This window comes from Labrus mixtus, chromosome 8 (assembly GCF_963584025.1).
Source record: "Labrus mixtus chromosome 8, fLabMix1.1, whole genome shotgun sequence".
Taxonomy (NCBI): domain Eukaryota; kingdom Metazoa; phylum Chordata; class Actinopteri; order Labriformes; family Labridae; genus Labrus; species Labrus mixtus.
The window spans coordinates 15,146,973-15,159,617 of NC_083619.1; the positions used below are offsets into that span (position 1 = coordinate 15,146,973).

Below are 12,645 nucleotides of genomic sequence, written 5' to 3' on the forward strand. Positions count from 1 at the left end.
ACCAGTGGGGTACACATGTTAGCATTCAGCTAGCCTAGCAACAGGAAAAATAGCACGGCAACTTCAGGGCAGGGATCTGTCCAAAGGAATCTGCCCTGTGCGATTCTTAGCTGTACTGGACTATTAAGCCCCTTGGCAAGACTTAAGATTTACTCTCCTTTACACGCTCACACAAACACATCCAACACTGAAGCAAATAGGCAGAAGGGGCCCTGGGAGGACAGTGACCCCCACCAGTCAATGTGACAAATCCTCAAGATGGAGGGGAATCCTGAGGAGAATACAGCCTCCTGGCAAAGGAGAAGTTAAAGGCCCAGTACATCTCATTGATCTCACACACAGATGCAAACACCAGTTTTCAGTCACACACACCAGACACTACACCTGCACACACTCAAACACCAGATGCCTCATTGCACTGGCAGGTGCCAGGGTGTCCTTGTAGACAGACAAGCGTGAAGGTTGCAGAGATAAACTCGTATTAATTTTTATTTTTTTCTCACACTCTCACACAAATGCATGTGTGCACTTTCAATCGCAATCCATTACCGTCAGGAGGAAGAGCACATCAGGTAGCACTCTGTCAGGGTGTGTCTACTGACACAACATGTCATATGGATCCTTCCTCGAGTACAGAAATCTAAAGCTGTGTACAGCTGTTCTAACACGGTTTCTCTATGTGCACTTCTGCCATAACTTTTGAGAATCAACTACCAGGTTTGACCCAAGAGAGTTTGCTGCTGGTGAGCAAGTGAAACGGTTTAATGAAAAAGTAAGATGCGAAGAGTATATTTGCGGCCTTGTATTGCTCCACGTGACCGGTCTCCTCTGAATTAAACTGATCTAAGTGATGCCTCCCTTTTCAACTTCAAAGTGTTTTCAGAAATCTGTGTGGGTTAGAAAAAAATAAAAAAAAGTTGCGCTGTGATGTTATAAATGTTTGATTTTGAGGGGGTGAGTCAAATACTTTGATGTAAACTCTTGGTTGCATAACTGGCTGCAGTTAGAATTAAATTACTCTGAATGGTGCACTAAGTACGCTGTCAGTGGCCCCCTATCTATCTGATCTGTAATCTGCTGAAGCAGTAAGAGGGCAGCCCCCCTCCCAGCCCTTAGGCCTGACAGTCTGTTACAGGTTCAGCTCTAATTGCCACATCAATTATGGATAAGGGAGAAGGGCTTTGTCACTCTCTTTGCTGGTCAATAGAATAGGCCTTTAATGAAGCAAAGTCTTGCATGCAAGTCTCTTTGATGCCTACACATATATAAAGCCTTGCACTGCAGGTAGTCAATAGAAAAAATGGCTCATTGCTACCTGCTTCCATTATCTGACTTCTCATGCAATGCTAATGCACTGCTGCTATGTTAAGCAGATACTCTGATCAGGGTTAAAACCAAAGTTTGCATCTTTTGAGTTTGAGATATTGGTACCCGCCTCAAAAGACCAAGTCCTTCCATGCTCACTCTTTCTCTCCTGCACCTTGTCTGTATTTTCCTCTGCATACCAGGCTGAGTTGAAACAAAGAGGATCATACTCATCCCTGCTTATCCTTCTACTGTATTTTTCAATATCAATGGAATGTCTGCCTTTATTTGCTCAGTGTTGTGTTACAGCAGGAATGCCAGTTCTGTGTTGGTGGCCAGGGCCAGGCTTCTGGCAAGTCAAGAAAGTCAAGGGGATCACTCGGACACCCCCTTCCCTCTCCTTTCATCCATTCCACATCTTAACCCCCAACAGAGAAGCCTGGATATGGGCAATAATAAAGCAGCCCAAATAAACCAGACCCATCACTAAGTCCCCTCAGCTGTAGGACTGTCTGTTAGTGTGTGTAGCCAGCAACAAAATATTTCCACAAATTCATTGAGTTCTTATTAAATCTAGCCCCAATGATAACTTAAAAATTCTAGTCCATGCTTGACTGGGGTTCAGGAGTGTTTTGTGCACAATAAAATTCAAGCCATATCCATTAAAATAGCTGCTTTCAAAAAGGAACACTTTATGCGTCTGGACACCACATTTAACCATCTTTAAAAGGACATTTACTGCCTGGAAACCTGCATATGTCGTAAGGATTGCTTGTTAGATTAGTGAATAACAGCTCCTTCTGTGGAACTGTAGTAAAGTCTTTTATGTGGCTATGGTATCACAGCACTGAGTCACTAGCATTCCTTGTTCCTCTGCTATAAACTTCATTGCAACCATACAAAATCGCTGAGTCCATGTATCGTTTTCACTGACTTCTGAGGTACTAAACCCTCACCACTTCCTTTAGTTTATAACCTGTCATCACACCTGCAATTCTTGGTGTTTCCCAACCCAGGTTCCCAAAGGTGTACTGGAGAGGCTCAATCATAAAGGCCTCACTGATACTGTTTAGAAAGGAAATGATGATGATGGCTAATGAGAACCATTCTTCTCTGATGACCGCACGCCTAGGGAGCCCTTCAAGCTAATATGCTCTGAAAGTGCCATAAAAACCACGGGGCACAATGTGCCAAGCTAGGAAGAAAGATTAGACCACAGAGAAGAAAGATTCAAGACTTTTTTAAGGGATGGTTGTGTTAGCATGTAATGGTCACAAATGCTGATGTGTGCGATGGAAAAAAAATGTGTAGGGACCTGCAAAATATGGTTCTTTGAAAGAGTATTGTATTTCATATATCAGTATATTCTACAAAAAAAACTGCATTTCCAATAATCCTTTGTTTTGCTGTGATTTGTAACTTCCTTTCTACTCATTGAATATATTTTCATTTTGTGTAAGTGTTGTTACCTAAGCTAATCATTTCCCTGGGAAACTGTATTCTAAGCCAATCAGAGATCCCTTTGTTTTGAGGGAAATGTAAAACCAGGAAGAGAGATGTTACAAAGCACATGTTGAGGGAGACGAGCAGTGTGCAGTTAGCGGAATAAACTACAGAGATTTAGAGAAGGAAAGAAATTGCTTGACCTGCATGCTGTTAAACTATTGACGTAAATATTATTTAGAAGTCAAAAGCAGTGTAAAAAGTGCAGTGAAGGACCAGTTGAAAGTGTAGCAGGTTATCTGCGTTTGTTGTTTTCATTAGCTTTGAGAAAGTCTAAGTTTAAACTTTTAAATGTGGATGGTTAAGCTAGCACCGTCATGAGGGACGGCCAGTGGTAAATGCCAGACATAGTTTTACAGAGGATAGCAGAAGACAAGAAAGAACATTTCAGTGAGCCATTAAATAGAAAATACTTTGAACTCATACTGACACCTAAAGACAAACAATAGTGTAGCAAAACAAATCTATTTTTGTTCTTCCTTTAACATGCGGTCCTGAACATTTCATTTACACAAAGTTTAACCATATTTAAAAATACTTTACATTGTTTGATTTAAGTAGTTCCACAGAGGAAGAACTGCGGCAGATTAAGCCCATTCAACATCAGCATCAAAAACATCGAAATAGTAGCCTAGTCTAATCTAAGTCAGAAAGGGGTTTATACACTGTATGTGATCAGGTAATATTGTTAAAGATGTGTTGGAGAACATATAATTACGTAATACATGTAAATAATTATCCCTGTAATTGTTCTTTTTGCATAACCATTTGAAAGGTAACAAAACTAAAAAGTCCAAGATTAATTTACAGATTTTGCCAGACAGGTATTACAGTAAGTAAATGATGCGATGACAGAACAAATACCTGACTCAGCAGAACTGAGTGAAAATGTGACTCACTCCTCCAGCATCCACCCGCAAACCAGACCATGGTTCTGCTCAGTCAAAGCTATCGCTGATCCTCTCTTTCCTTCCTCTCAAACTCTACCCTGCCCCGCAGTGTTCTTGCTCAACCCCTTGAGCTCCAGATGAAAAGGCTACGGGAAATGGCAGTCCTCCTGGTAATATCCGCATCGGGACAGAGCCACTACATCTGCTGACCAGCAGGCCCAAAGCACGCCAGTCCCAAGGGGCATCGGCTCAGCCCAGGACCTGGGATTGGAAGATCAAGGGGTTGGTATTGGTTCGACCCGGCCTGGCAAAGCGTCCAAGAACCAAATCCCCCATTCTCCCTTCTAACCCACCTTTCTCACGGTAGATTTAATCATCGCTTTATTCTCATGTTAGCTATATTCCAAACCTCTGTCATCTCTTCTACCATTACATCATGTGGCTCTCTGATATACCTCTCCGTTGTTGTAACGGTCTCAATTCTCTTACTTTCCCCTTAAACTCTGCATGACCTTGTGTCCTCTCTCAGATCCCGAATTGCAGCATTTTCACCCTTAATCGCCATCTTGTAACTTTTGAAAGATGAAAGGCAGGTGAGGGCAGGGTCCAGGGCCCACAGCATGGCTTCGGTGAGCTTGGGGTCGATCCACTGTAATCCTGCGAACGCTGGTGTAGGTTGGCCATATCCTGCCCAAGAAAGCGTTCATTTCAGGAATGTGCAGTTCCTGCCAGGACAGACAGCTGCTGCACACCTTTACGGCCTTAACGGCTCTGGAGAGGCGTTCTCTTCATGCCTTTGACATTAGGGTACAACCTAATAACCTGATGAGGCCGATATGTTTAAGCTGAATGTCTCTATCACGGCTAGGTCCAAGGTCATTATCGATACACTGAATGCAGTCTTTTGAACATTGAAGCGGAGGAAAATTAATCTCAACAGAGGTGTTCTTTAACAGCTGTTGGTGGAAAACGTTATACTGCATGCACTATACTGGACATTGATAGATGACAGGAGCAGAACTTACTCTGTAGGCCTTATGCCTTATATTCAAAATCTGCTGATTGGAAGCGTCTTGTAGAAAACACACTCACCTTGAATTTGTGTGTGTGTGTGTGTGTGTGTGTGTGTGTGTGTGTGTGTGTGTTTGTGTTTATTTAAATGTGGAATAAAATTCGCAAATTACACTTGTCAATTTCTTCCAGTAAAAATCTCTACAAAACTAGCAGCTGTGGCTTGATTTTATTATTTTTTTTTTTTACTTCCCTTGGGGTCTGGTTTATACTCACACACAGACACACACACACACACACACACACACACACACACACACACACAGACACACACACACACACACACACACACAGAGACACACACACACACACACACACACACACACACACCACAAATTCAAACACATACAGCCAGCTGTTTCCTTCTTGCATGATAATATGCAAGTAGAGATTTTTATTTGTCCTTCATTTCAAGTGTTAAAGAAACTCACAACTCCACTCCCTAAATCTTCTACTTTTGTCATATAGAGATCGTTATGCTCTCCGACAGGATAGAAAAGCAAAACCATCATTGCCAACGGTTTCATGCTAATAGACATGTTTAGGCGCTGAAGTGCAGAGAGTGTGAGCAATTGCCGGGGGTGTCTTCACTTTCTTGATGAGCTCACCAGTGTTCCAAGACAGATGGTGTTTGTTACCGAGAGAGAATTGCACTTTCATGGATGTACAATTCGCACTATATCGCCGCACATCCCTCCGGCTCAACTCACAGGAAGTGTTTATCCGCGTATTTACTTCTCCTCCTCTGAGATGGATAACCTGCTTTCTCACTGCGTTTGCTTTATGACTTCTCACACCTTTGTCAGGCAGCTTTGCTCAAAAGTAGCACAAACAAAACAACTAGACTGCAGCTAAATACAAGTAGGTGTAGCAAGGTGGGAACATACTGTTTTCACATCTCCCGTATTCCATCTTCAACTCCTTTAAGATTGTTTAAAAACTAGAAGCAAACTTCTGCTGTGTGTTTTTAATATTCAATGTTTTTTTTTTTTCTTCACTTCTGCACAGAAGGATGGCAAACAGAACGCTTTGCTTGGTCTGTCAGACGGTCAGGCATGACTGCTGCACTCAGACAAACAAAGTACTGTTTTACCTTTTAATGTACAGACATGCGGAGTCTCCCCTCTCCTCCTAATGGAGAGATAGTGGTCTAATGTGCCACTTGGGTCTTTTAGAGATTAATACCTTAATGAGCTGGCTACAAATGAAAAGCTCTTTTGGAAGGAGCAGCCATAAGTATACCCGGGATAATAAGCCAAAGTCACGCCACAAAGTGTACCACAGACGAGGCGCTCATAGCTGCAGGGCGAGTGGGATGATACGGTTCATTAAAGAATCACTGATTTATTCTCCCGTTCATGGCTGGCTGTGGTCATGGCAGTTCTTACATGACCGGGCCTTGTTTAGTTGGCACACGAAATACGCTCAGAAGTCTCCAGGCGAGAAGAGCAGGATCTGAACCGAGATAAAACAGAAATGACATCATGCAATCAGACTGTGCTTTCTTTGAATAGTGTAGAGCTATTCCGACATTGTCAAAAGGGCTTTTTCAACTCTTGATACAAATCTGTCATACTTTATTAAGCTGGTCACTGACGAAAAGTAACTCTGAGCTCCACATTTATAGCTCAGTCTTCATATGGCTGTCTATGTAGGTAAATATCTTCATTTTTTTTTAGACATACTTGTGCTTTGAAGTTGGCAGGACGCTTGCATCCTATCTCTTCAGTAAGACGTGCCAAAGTTCTAACACATCTGTGTGATGACAGAGACAGTGAGTCTGTTCTCTGCAGAGTAGTGATGTTCATTAGCTTAGTGATAAAGTGTCTCTTTGGGAAACATTGGGCGCTCACTTCCCTTTTTAACAGAGAGGTCGACCGCAGTTACACAGTGTTAAACAAATGCAGAGACTGATGGAGGGTAATACATGCTTCATATGCATGAAAACTAAAACCTACTCTAGTGTTTGGCCAGTAGGTTAGATTAAAACCAGAGTTTGTGAGGTCAAATGAGAATAAGAAGAGAGTACTGCATTTACAGCAAATGCCGATTTCTAACTTAGCCATCAGTGAGGCAGATGACACCAGAAACACACACTAGGGCCAATTTGACAGAGGGAGAGCTCTTAATTTCTTAAGCATTCTTAAAAATGTCAGGACACCAAGCTACACTTCCACTAGCTTGACAGGCGAGTGTGTGAGAACGCCATGCAACTGAAAAATGGATTCAAAGAATGTGTATAACAATAGCAGTTAGTCGCCTCAAAGCTTTGGAAACTGCAAATTACATTCTCACAACTGAGTTCAAAGCCAGGCTTGGCTTGTCTAAATCAACCATATGCCAAAAAATTGGACTGTCCATGCATAAATGGACGAGTGTTGCCCAGCTCCTTTCATCATTCCTCAGACATACAAATGGCTGTCTTATAGTCAGTTTTGTCTTATAATAGGGCCAATGCTTTAGTTTGTTTTTTAGATGCAAAAAGCCAGAACACCTTTCCAAGCAGCATGATTTCGTTACTGGATATCAAATACTCCCTTTGAAAGCTAAAGGACAGTTGTACAGGCAACAGGACCCACCTGGATATGGATTTTTACTTTGAGCACAGGCTAATGGGTTTTGTTCTGTAAATCTCAGACACTGGTTTTGATTGATTATCCCCTACTGTGGGCATGCTGCTGCTGCTGCTGCTGTCAGAGCTCTAAGAAAGGCTAGCACATTTCATACACATCACAACAAGGAGGGCAGAAAGGACCTGTCCAGGCTGTGTGTAACTGGAAGTGGAATGGCCATTGATCGGTTTATTTGCTGTTTTGTGGTGTGAATAGCTTTTTTTCCTACCATACGGGGAACCTATGCCTAAGATTTGCTGCTGCTCAACACACTAAGCCACTCTGGCTGTTTCCATCCATTGTGCAGTTTTATGAGCATTATTTTGCAAATACTTAGTATACTGGAGTAGCAGCTTGTACCACATGATGTAGCTTCTGTTTTTGTGCTAATTTATATCAACTTATTAGCATGAACTTTTGCAAATTCAGTACTTTCATAAAACTGAATCAAGCACATTATACCTTAAATACAATCAGTAAGACATAATTTCCAACTGAGATATTGATATTTTGGAATACTAATGAGTCGTGGTGGCTGTTAGACCAGTACCCAAATATAGAGCTGTAGAGAGATAAAGAGCTATAGAGCCTTAAATGACTCTTTGCCTCCCACACACCTGCCTCACTTGCGTAATTAGAGGAAGAGAGAGAGGAGTATGAAGAGTGCAGGAGATCAGTTTGACGCATACTTAGCACATAAAAAATATAAATGAATGATTAACACAAGAAAAGTAGATTAGATGTGTAGAAGAGATTTTGAAGATCCATGACAGCGTTGACCTCTTGGTGGCCAAAGAAGGCATGTGAAAAAAAATACATATACGTGTCCAGTTTCTTTTTTTTTTTGTCAAAAAAAAGAGAAGAAAATCTACAAAATGCTTGAAGAATAATCAAATAATAATGTTTTCAAAATAGTCGATATAACACTTAAATTATCTGACCAAAAAAGTAAGATTGTTGTGGCCCTAACTCAAGACAAGTAAAAAAAAATGAAAACATCTTTGGTATCGTTTTTAAGGACATTTTGCTGCATTTTTATTTTGAGAATGATGGCAGAGAGAGAGAGAGGAGATGACAGGCTATGCAGGGAAACTGAAGAGGGAAGCCATCTCAGGCACCTGTTAATGTATGTATGGTAATGTATGTGTGTGCCTTTGTGTTGTTGTCTGAGCAAACAGTCTCAGCTAACATGATGCGTGTTCCATATAAAGAGACTGCTGAATCGGCATTCTTGCAGAAGAATCCCAGAGAGTCTCTGCTTACTCCAGCAAGGATTTTATCACGGGGGCCTGATTTAATTTTGTTAACCTGTCTGCTAGCTTCAGTGTCTCAGTTGTACCTCCTGATGGACTATTTATCAGGTACATGGAAAAAAAAAAGAGTGAACCTTTTTGCCTGGCCACTGCTATTATTGTCTGCAAGGATGAGTCCTGTGCTCCTCCATATCCCCCCCCCACCCCCCCATACTGTAAGACAGTGTTTCTCACCAGACTCCTTTGTTTAGCCTCGTAGGTTGAAAAAAACAACATGATAATTAGGGATGATTAACAAGGAGCTTCTACAGGAGATCAAATGATGCTTATCAAAGCCGACACAAGCCCTAATACCTCCTTGCTGTGTTTGCGTGTGTGTGTGTGTGTGTGTGTGTGTGTGTGTGTGTGTGTGTGTGTGCGCGCGCGCGTGCGTGTGTGTGTGTATGTGTGCTTATTGAGCAAACTGGCTTGTTTGTCTCAGGATCTGAGGAATCTCCTGTGCTGCCACCTTTGCTGTTGCCTCAAGGAGACACAGTAGGTGAGGATTGTAGACTGTGGGGAATGTGCTTTTTGACATGAATCTTTCCATCTCACATAGGAGATGACTGAAAGAGTTACTTTGTGGCAACATTTGGAAAACAATTCAAGGCTCACTGAGCAAGACAAAAGGGAGAAAAGTTGGCAGCAATTTCAGAGGGAGATCTGTCCTTGGTTCTAACCTGCATAAAACCATGCCCATTGTCAGCAAAAATCAGCTTCAACTGTAAATTAAAAAAAAATGGAAATGGAAATCATCTTTAAGGATGGTGATTAAACGTTTTTTTTATATCTAAGTGGTGGGAACTTAATAAATTTGTTAAAGGGAAGTAGATGTGTTCACATGAAGAGGAGGGTATGCATTACTTACAGGTCTGGCCTTGACCGTCTCCTGAGGCTTGACATCCATCTTCATCATCACAGTCTGTGGTGCTGCCCTCCTCCGTCTCCCCACTGCCCAGCTGATCCCAGGGCTCCAACTGGCCCAGCTTGGGAAACCTCTCCTGGGTCTCCTGAATGACAAATACAGAAACAAGAGGTTTAGAACAAACTTTTTTTGCAAATGATAACAACTTGACAATGCAACGCTAATGTACTGTAATCTACTGTAATGTTATCTAATCTAATAACTGGACGAGTTAAAGAAGGCAAAGTTCACAAGATTCTGACTCTTGAAAGAAGAACAATAATAATATTGTTTCTTATGTCCCCTGTCCACTCTCTTGAAGAGCAGTGTGGGTGGTGTCAAGTGAAGGCCCTGGGTGGTAGGGTGACGTGTTTATTTTAATAACAACCGTATTTTAAGAGAATCATCGATTACAAGGATAGGCAAAAGCTTTCATAACTTCCATTTTCTTCAGATGAGAGGGTTCATATTATATTTGATCCGCTTTTATTTACGCTTTCATTTGTAAGCATTACAAGAATCAACCTCAATTATTCAACACACGTTATCTTTAAGTTGTATTTTTATTGTATTTTTTTTATACTGTCGAATAACTGCTGATATGTATTGACATCTGTTTATTTCCCTCGAGTGCAGGGTCAATAAAAGTTATCAACACTAAGCTTTTCATTAGCTTATGAATCCTTCTATGTGAGGATTTTTTTTCCCACTGATCAATAATAAAGATCATTTTTTTATTTACACTTTACTCTTGCATCTAACTGTGACAAACACCTGGATCTATAGAAACCACATCACATTGTAGTGTGAGCACTCTTCTGCATGAAGACTCGCACAGCCTGGAGCATGAACATCTTCTCTCTACGATATTCCTCCCTCTCAGCGTGGAGCCGACTAATTGGACCACCTGCTGGCCCTCCCTGCTGTCCACCATCATCAAGGTGGTCTTTGTTCCGTCACCCCATGTCTGACAAGAAGCTCTCCTGACATAACAACAAATCATCCTTTGGAGTCTAAGTGTAAGAAAGTGGCATGAATACCAGATAAGTAAAACATGTGGAGCTAGAGAGACACAGTTTTAAGCATCCTCTAGGATGTAATATGCAAACACACACACTCACACACACACACACACACACACACACACACACACACACAAGCAAACTATTAAACATTCATGAGAAAGCCGACAAGATCAATCCTGGAGCACAGCTGACCTTCATACTGAGGGAACAACCACTAAAGACGCGTTGAGAGGTGAGTGAGAGTGGTGGGGGGATAGGTTCAGTGTGTTGAGGGATGACTTGTATTGTTGCCATTGACACCAGGCTGTCTGTCAACCAACCTGACAGAAAAATGTGACCTTCAACCAGTTGCCTCCTTGGCCATTAACAGCCCGAAAAAAAGGAGACAGGCTTATTTATACTGCTTAGAGAGTGAAGCTAAATGTAAGATGTAAGAAATGAGAAGTTATACAATAAGGGGTGAGCTTTAAAATGTAATGCACAAGCACAAAAAGCTTGAAAAACACATGGATTTTGTTTAAAAATCTCAAACAGGCTAGGCATGCACTCCGGGCTTGAAAATAACTTTTGTTAGGGCTTTCCTTGAAGAAAACTCATGAAAAACTCCTGAATTTTAAAATTCTGACTTCACCCAGAGTTTCTCCTGCCAGACACCTAGTAGTCTTGACGCTCCAAGTGAGCTGATGTGAGCACGCAGCAGGATATTCTCCGGAGAATTAACCTGAAGCCAATGGGACGTAATCAAAAGGCTGCATTACAGTACGTTTTCTGTTCGACAGTATGTTCTCCTTCGCTCTTTTGTTGACAGTGTGTTCCATAGAACTACGCTAAGCCCTGATATCACGGCAAATATTCTCATTATAGCATCGTATAGTGGACTCTGTTGCTTCATCCGTGTCTTTTTCTTTTTTTTTTCAACGTCATGTCAGCCTGATGAGTCTGCGATCTGTTCACAGGGTTTAGGACTGGATCTGTAAAGCCCTCATGCTAACCGAACATCAGGAACAAACAGGGCAGGAATAATTTTCTACTATGTTGGGAGGGGGGAATCAGTACTGAGTCTTGCCTTATATCCTACAGAGTTTGTTGACTTAGGCATATCTGTGCTTTGAGCTACATGTTACCACCTGTATGTTAACAGATGCTAAGTTGCATTATGTCAGACAAATCATAACTGTGACGTCATGATGTATTTACTGAAGGTTAGGGTAAAGTAATAAGACATTATCTACTGGGAATAAACAGTATTTGTACAAACGTTGGATTCAATAAATTGTTATTTTGTCGATAACTTAGTCTAGACCTTTGTTCTTCTGGAAGAGAATGAAATAAAATACCAGCTACTTAGACAGTCAAGGCCTTCAAGTAGAAATAATGAGACAAAGAATGAAGAGGCACTAAAGTTGATAGAGCCAATGCTGATAAATGCTTGTCTGTCATTTATAATTCTGCAGCAGCTCAACTGGTGTCACAGTTGGTTTTCTATCTGCCTTCCCTTCCAGAAAAGTGACTTCTGATGTTTGCTAATGAGAGAGGAGGAGGAGACTGAAAGTGATCCTGACACCAGTGGGTACTATTCTTATTGTAAGCCATTACATCTATCATGTGTCCCATTCCTACTTAATGTGAAGTGGCCCCTTCTGAGTCAGGCCTGAGAGAAGTGCTACAGTCAAATAAGTCATGTAAAAGCATTATAGAGGGCAGAGGCTTCATGAAACTCAAGAGGGCTCTTCAGTGGAACCAGGTTCAACATACCTGGACAGCTCAGTTTTCAAAGATGGACTAACGGAAACAAAAGGATTACTTAGAAAAATGTGAACAATATACACACTAGGCCAGGGAATCTTTGGGTGTCTAACGATTCGAAGTCGATTCTTTGGATCACATTTGGATTGAGAATCGAATTTTGATTCAAAACAATTCTGTATTCATGATTCAAAGTCTATTTTTTAATTAGTACATACTTTAGGATCTACTCCAGTCATCTGTGAAACTTGCTGCTCCATTTGGCATTCTACTGAGTTTAAGAGCTAGTCTTAGCAC

At 41.4% G+C, this 12,645-nt stretch overlaps 1 protein-coding gene across 2 annotated transcripts in view; it reads right to left on the reverse strand.

Annotated features, from left to right (window-relative positions):
• LOC132979103 (glypican-5-like) overlaps nt 1-12,645 on the reverse strand; it is a 95,892-nt gene that overhangs the window by 9,963 nt on the left and 73,284 nt on the right. For both annotated transcript variants that reach the window (XM_061044622.1, XM_061044621.1), the window contains one exon: nt 9,542-9,683. In XM_061044622.1, coding sequence (XP_060900605.1) covers nt 9,542-9,683 — 142 coding nt within the window. The remainder of the gene's footprint in view (nt 1-9,541; nt 9,684-12,645) is intronic.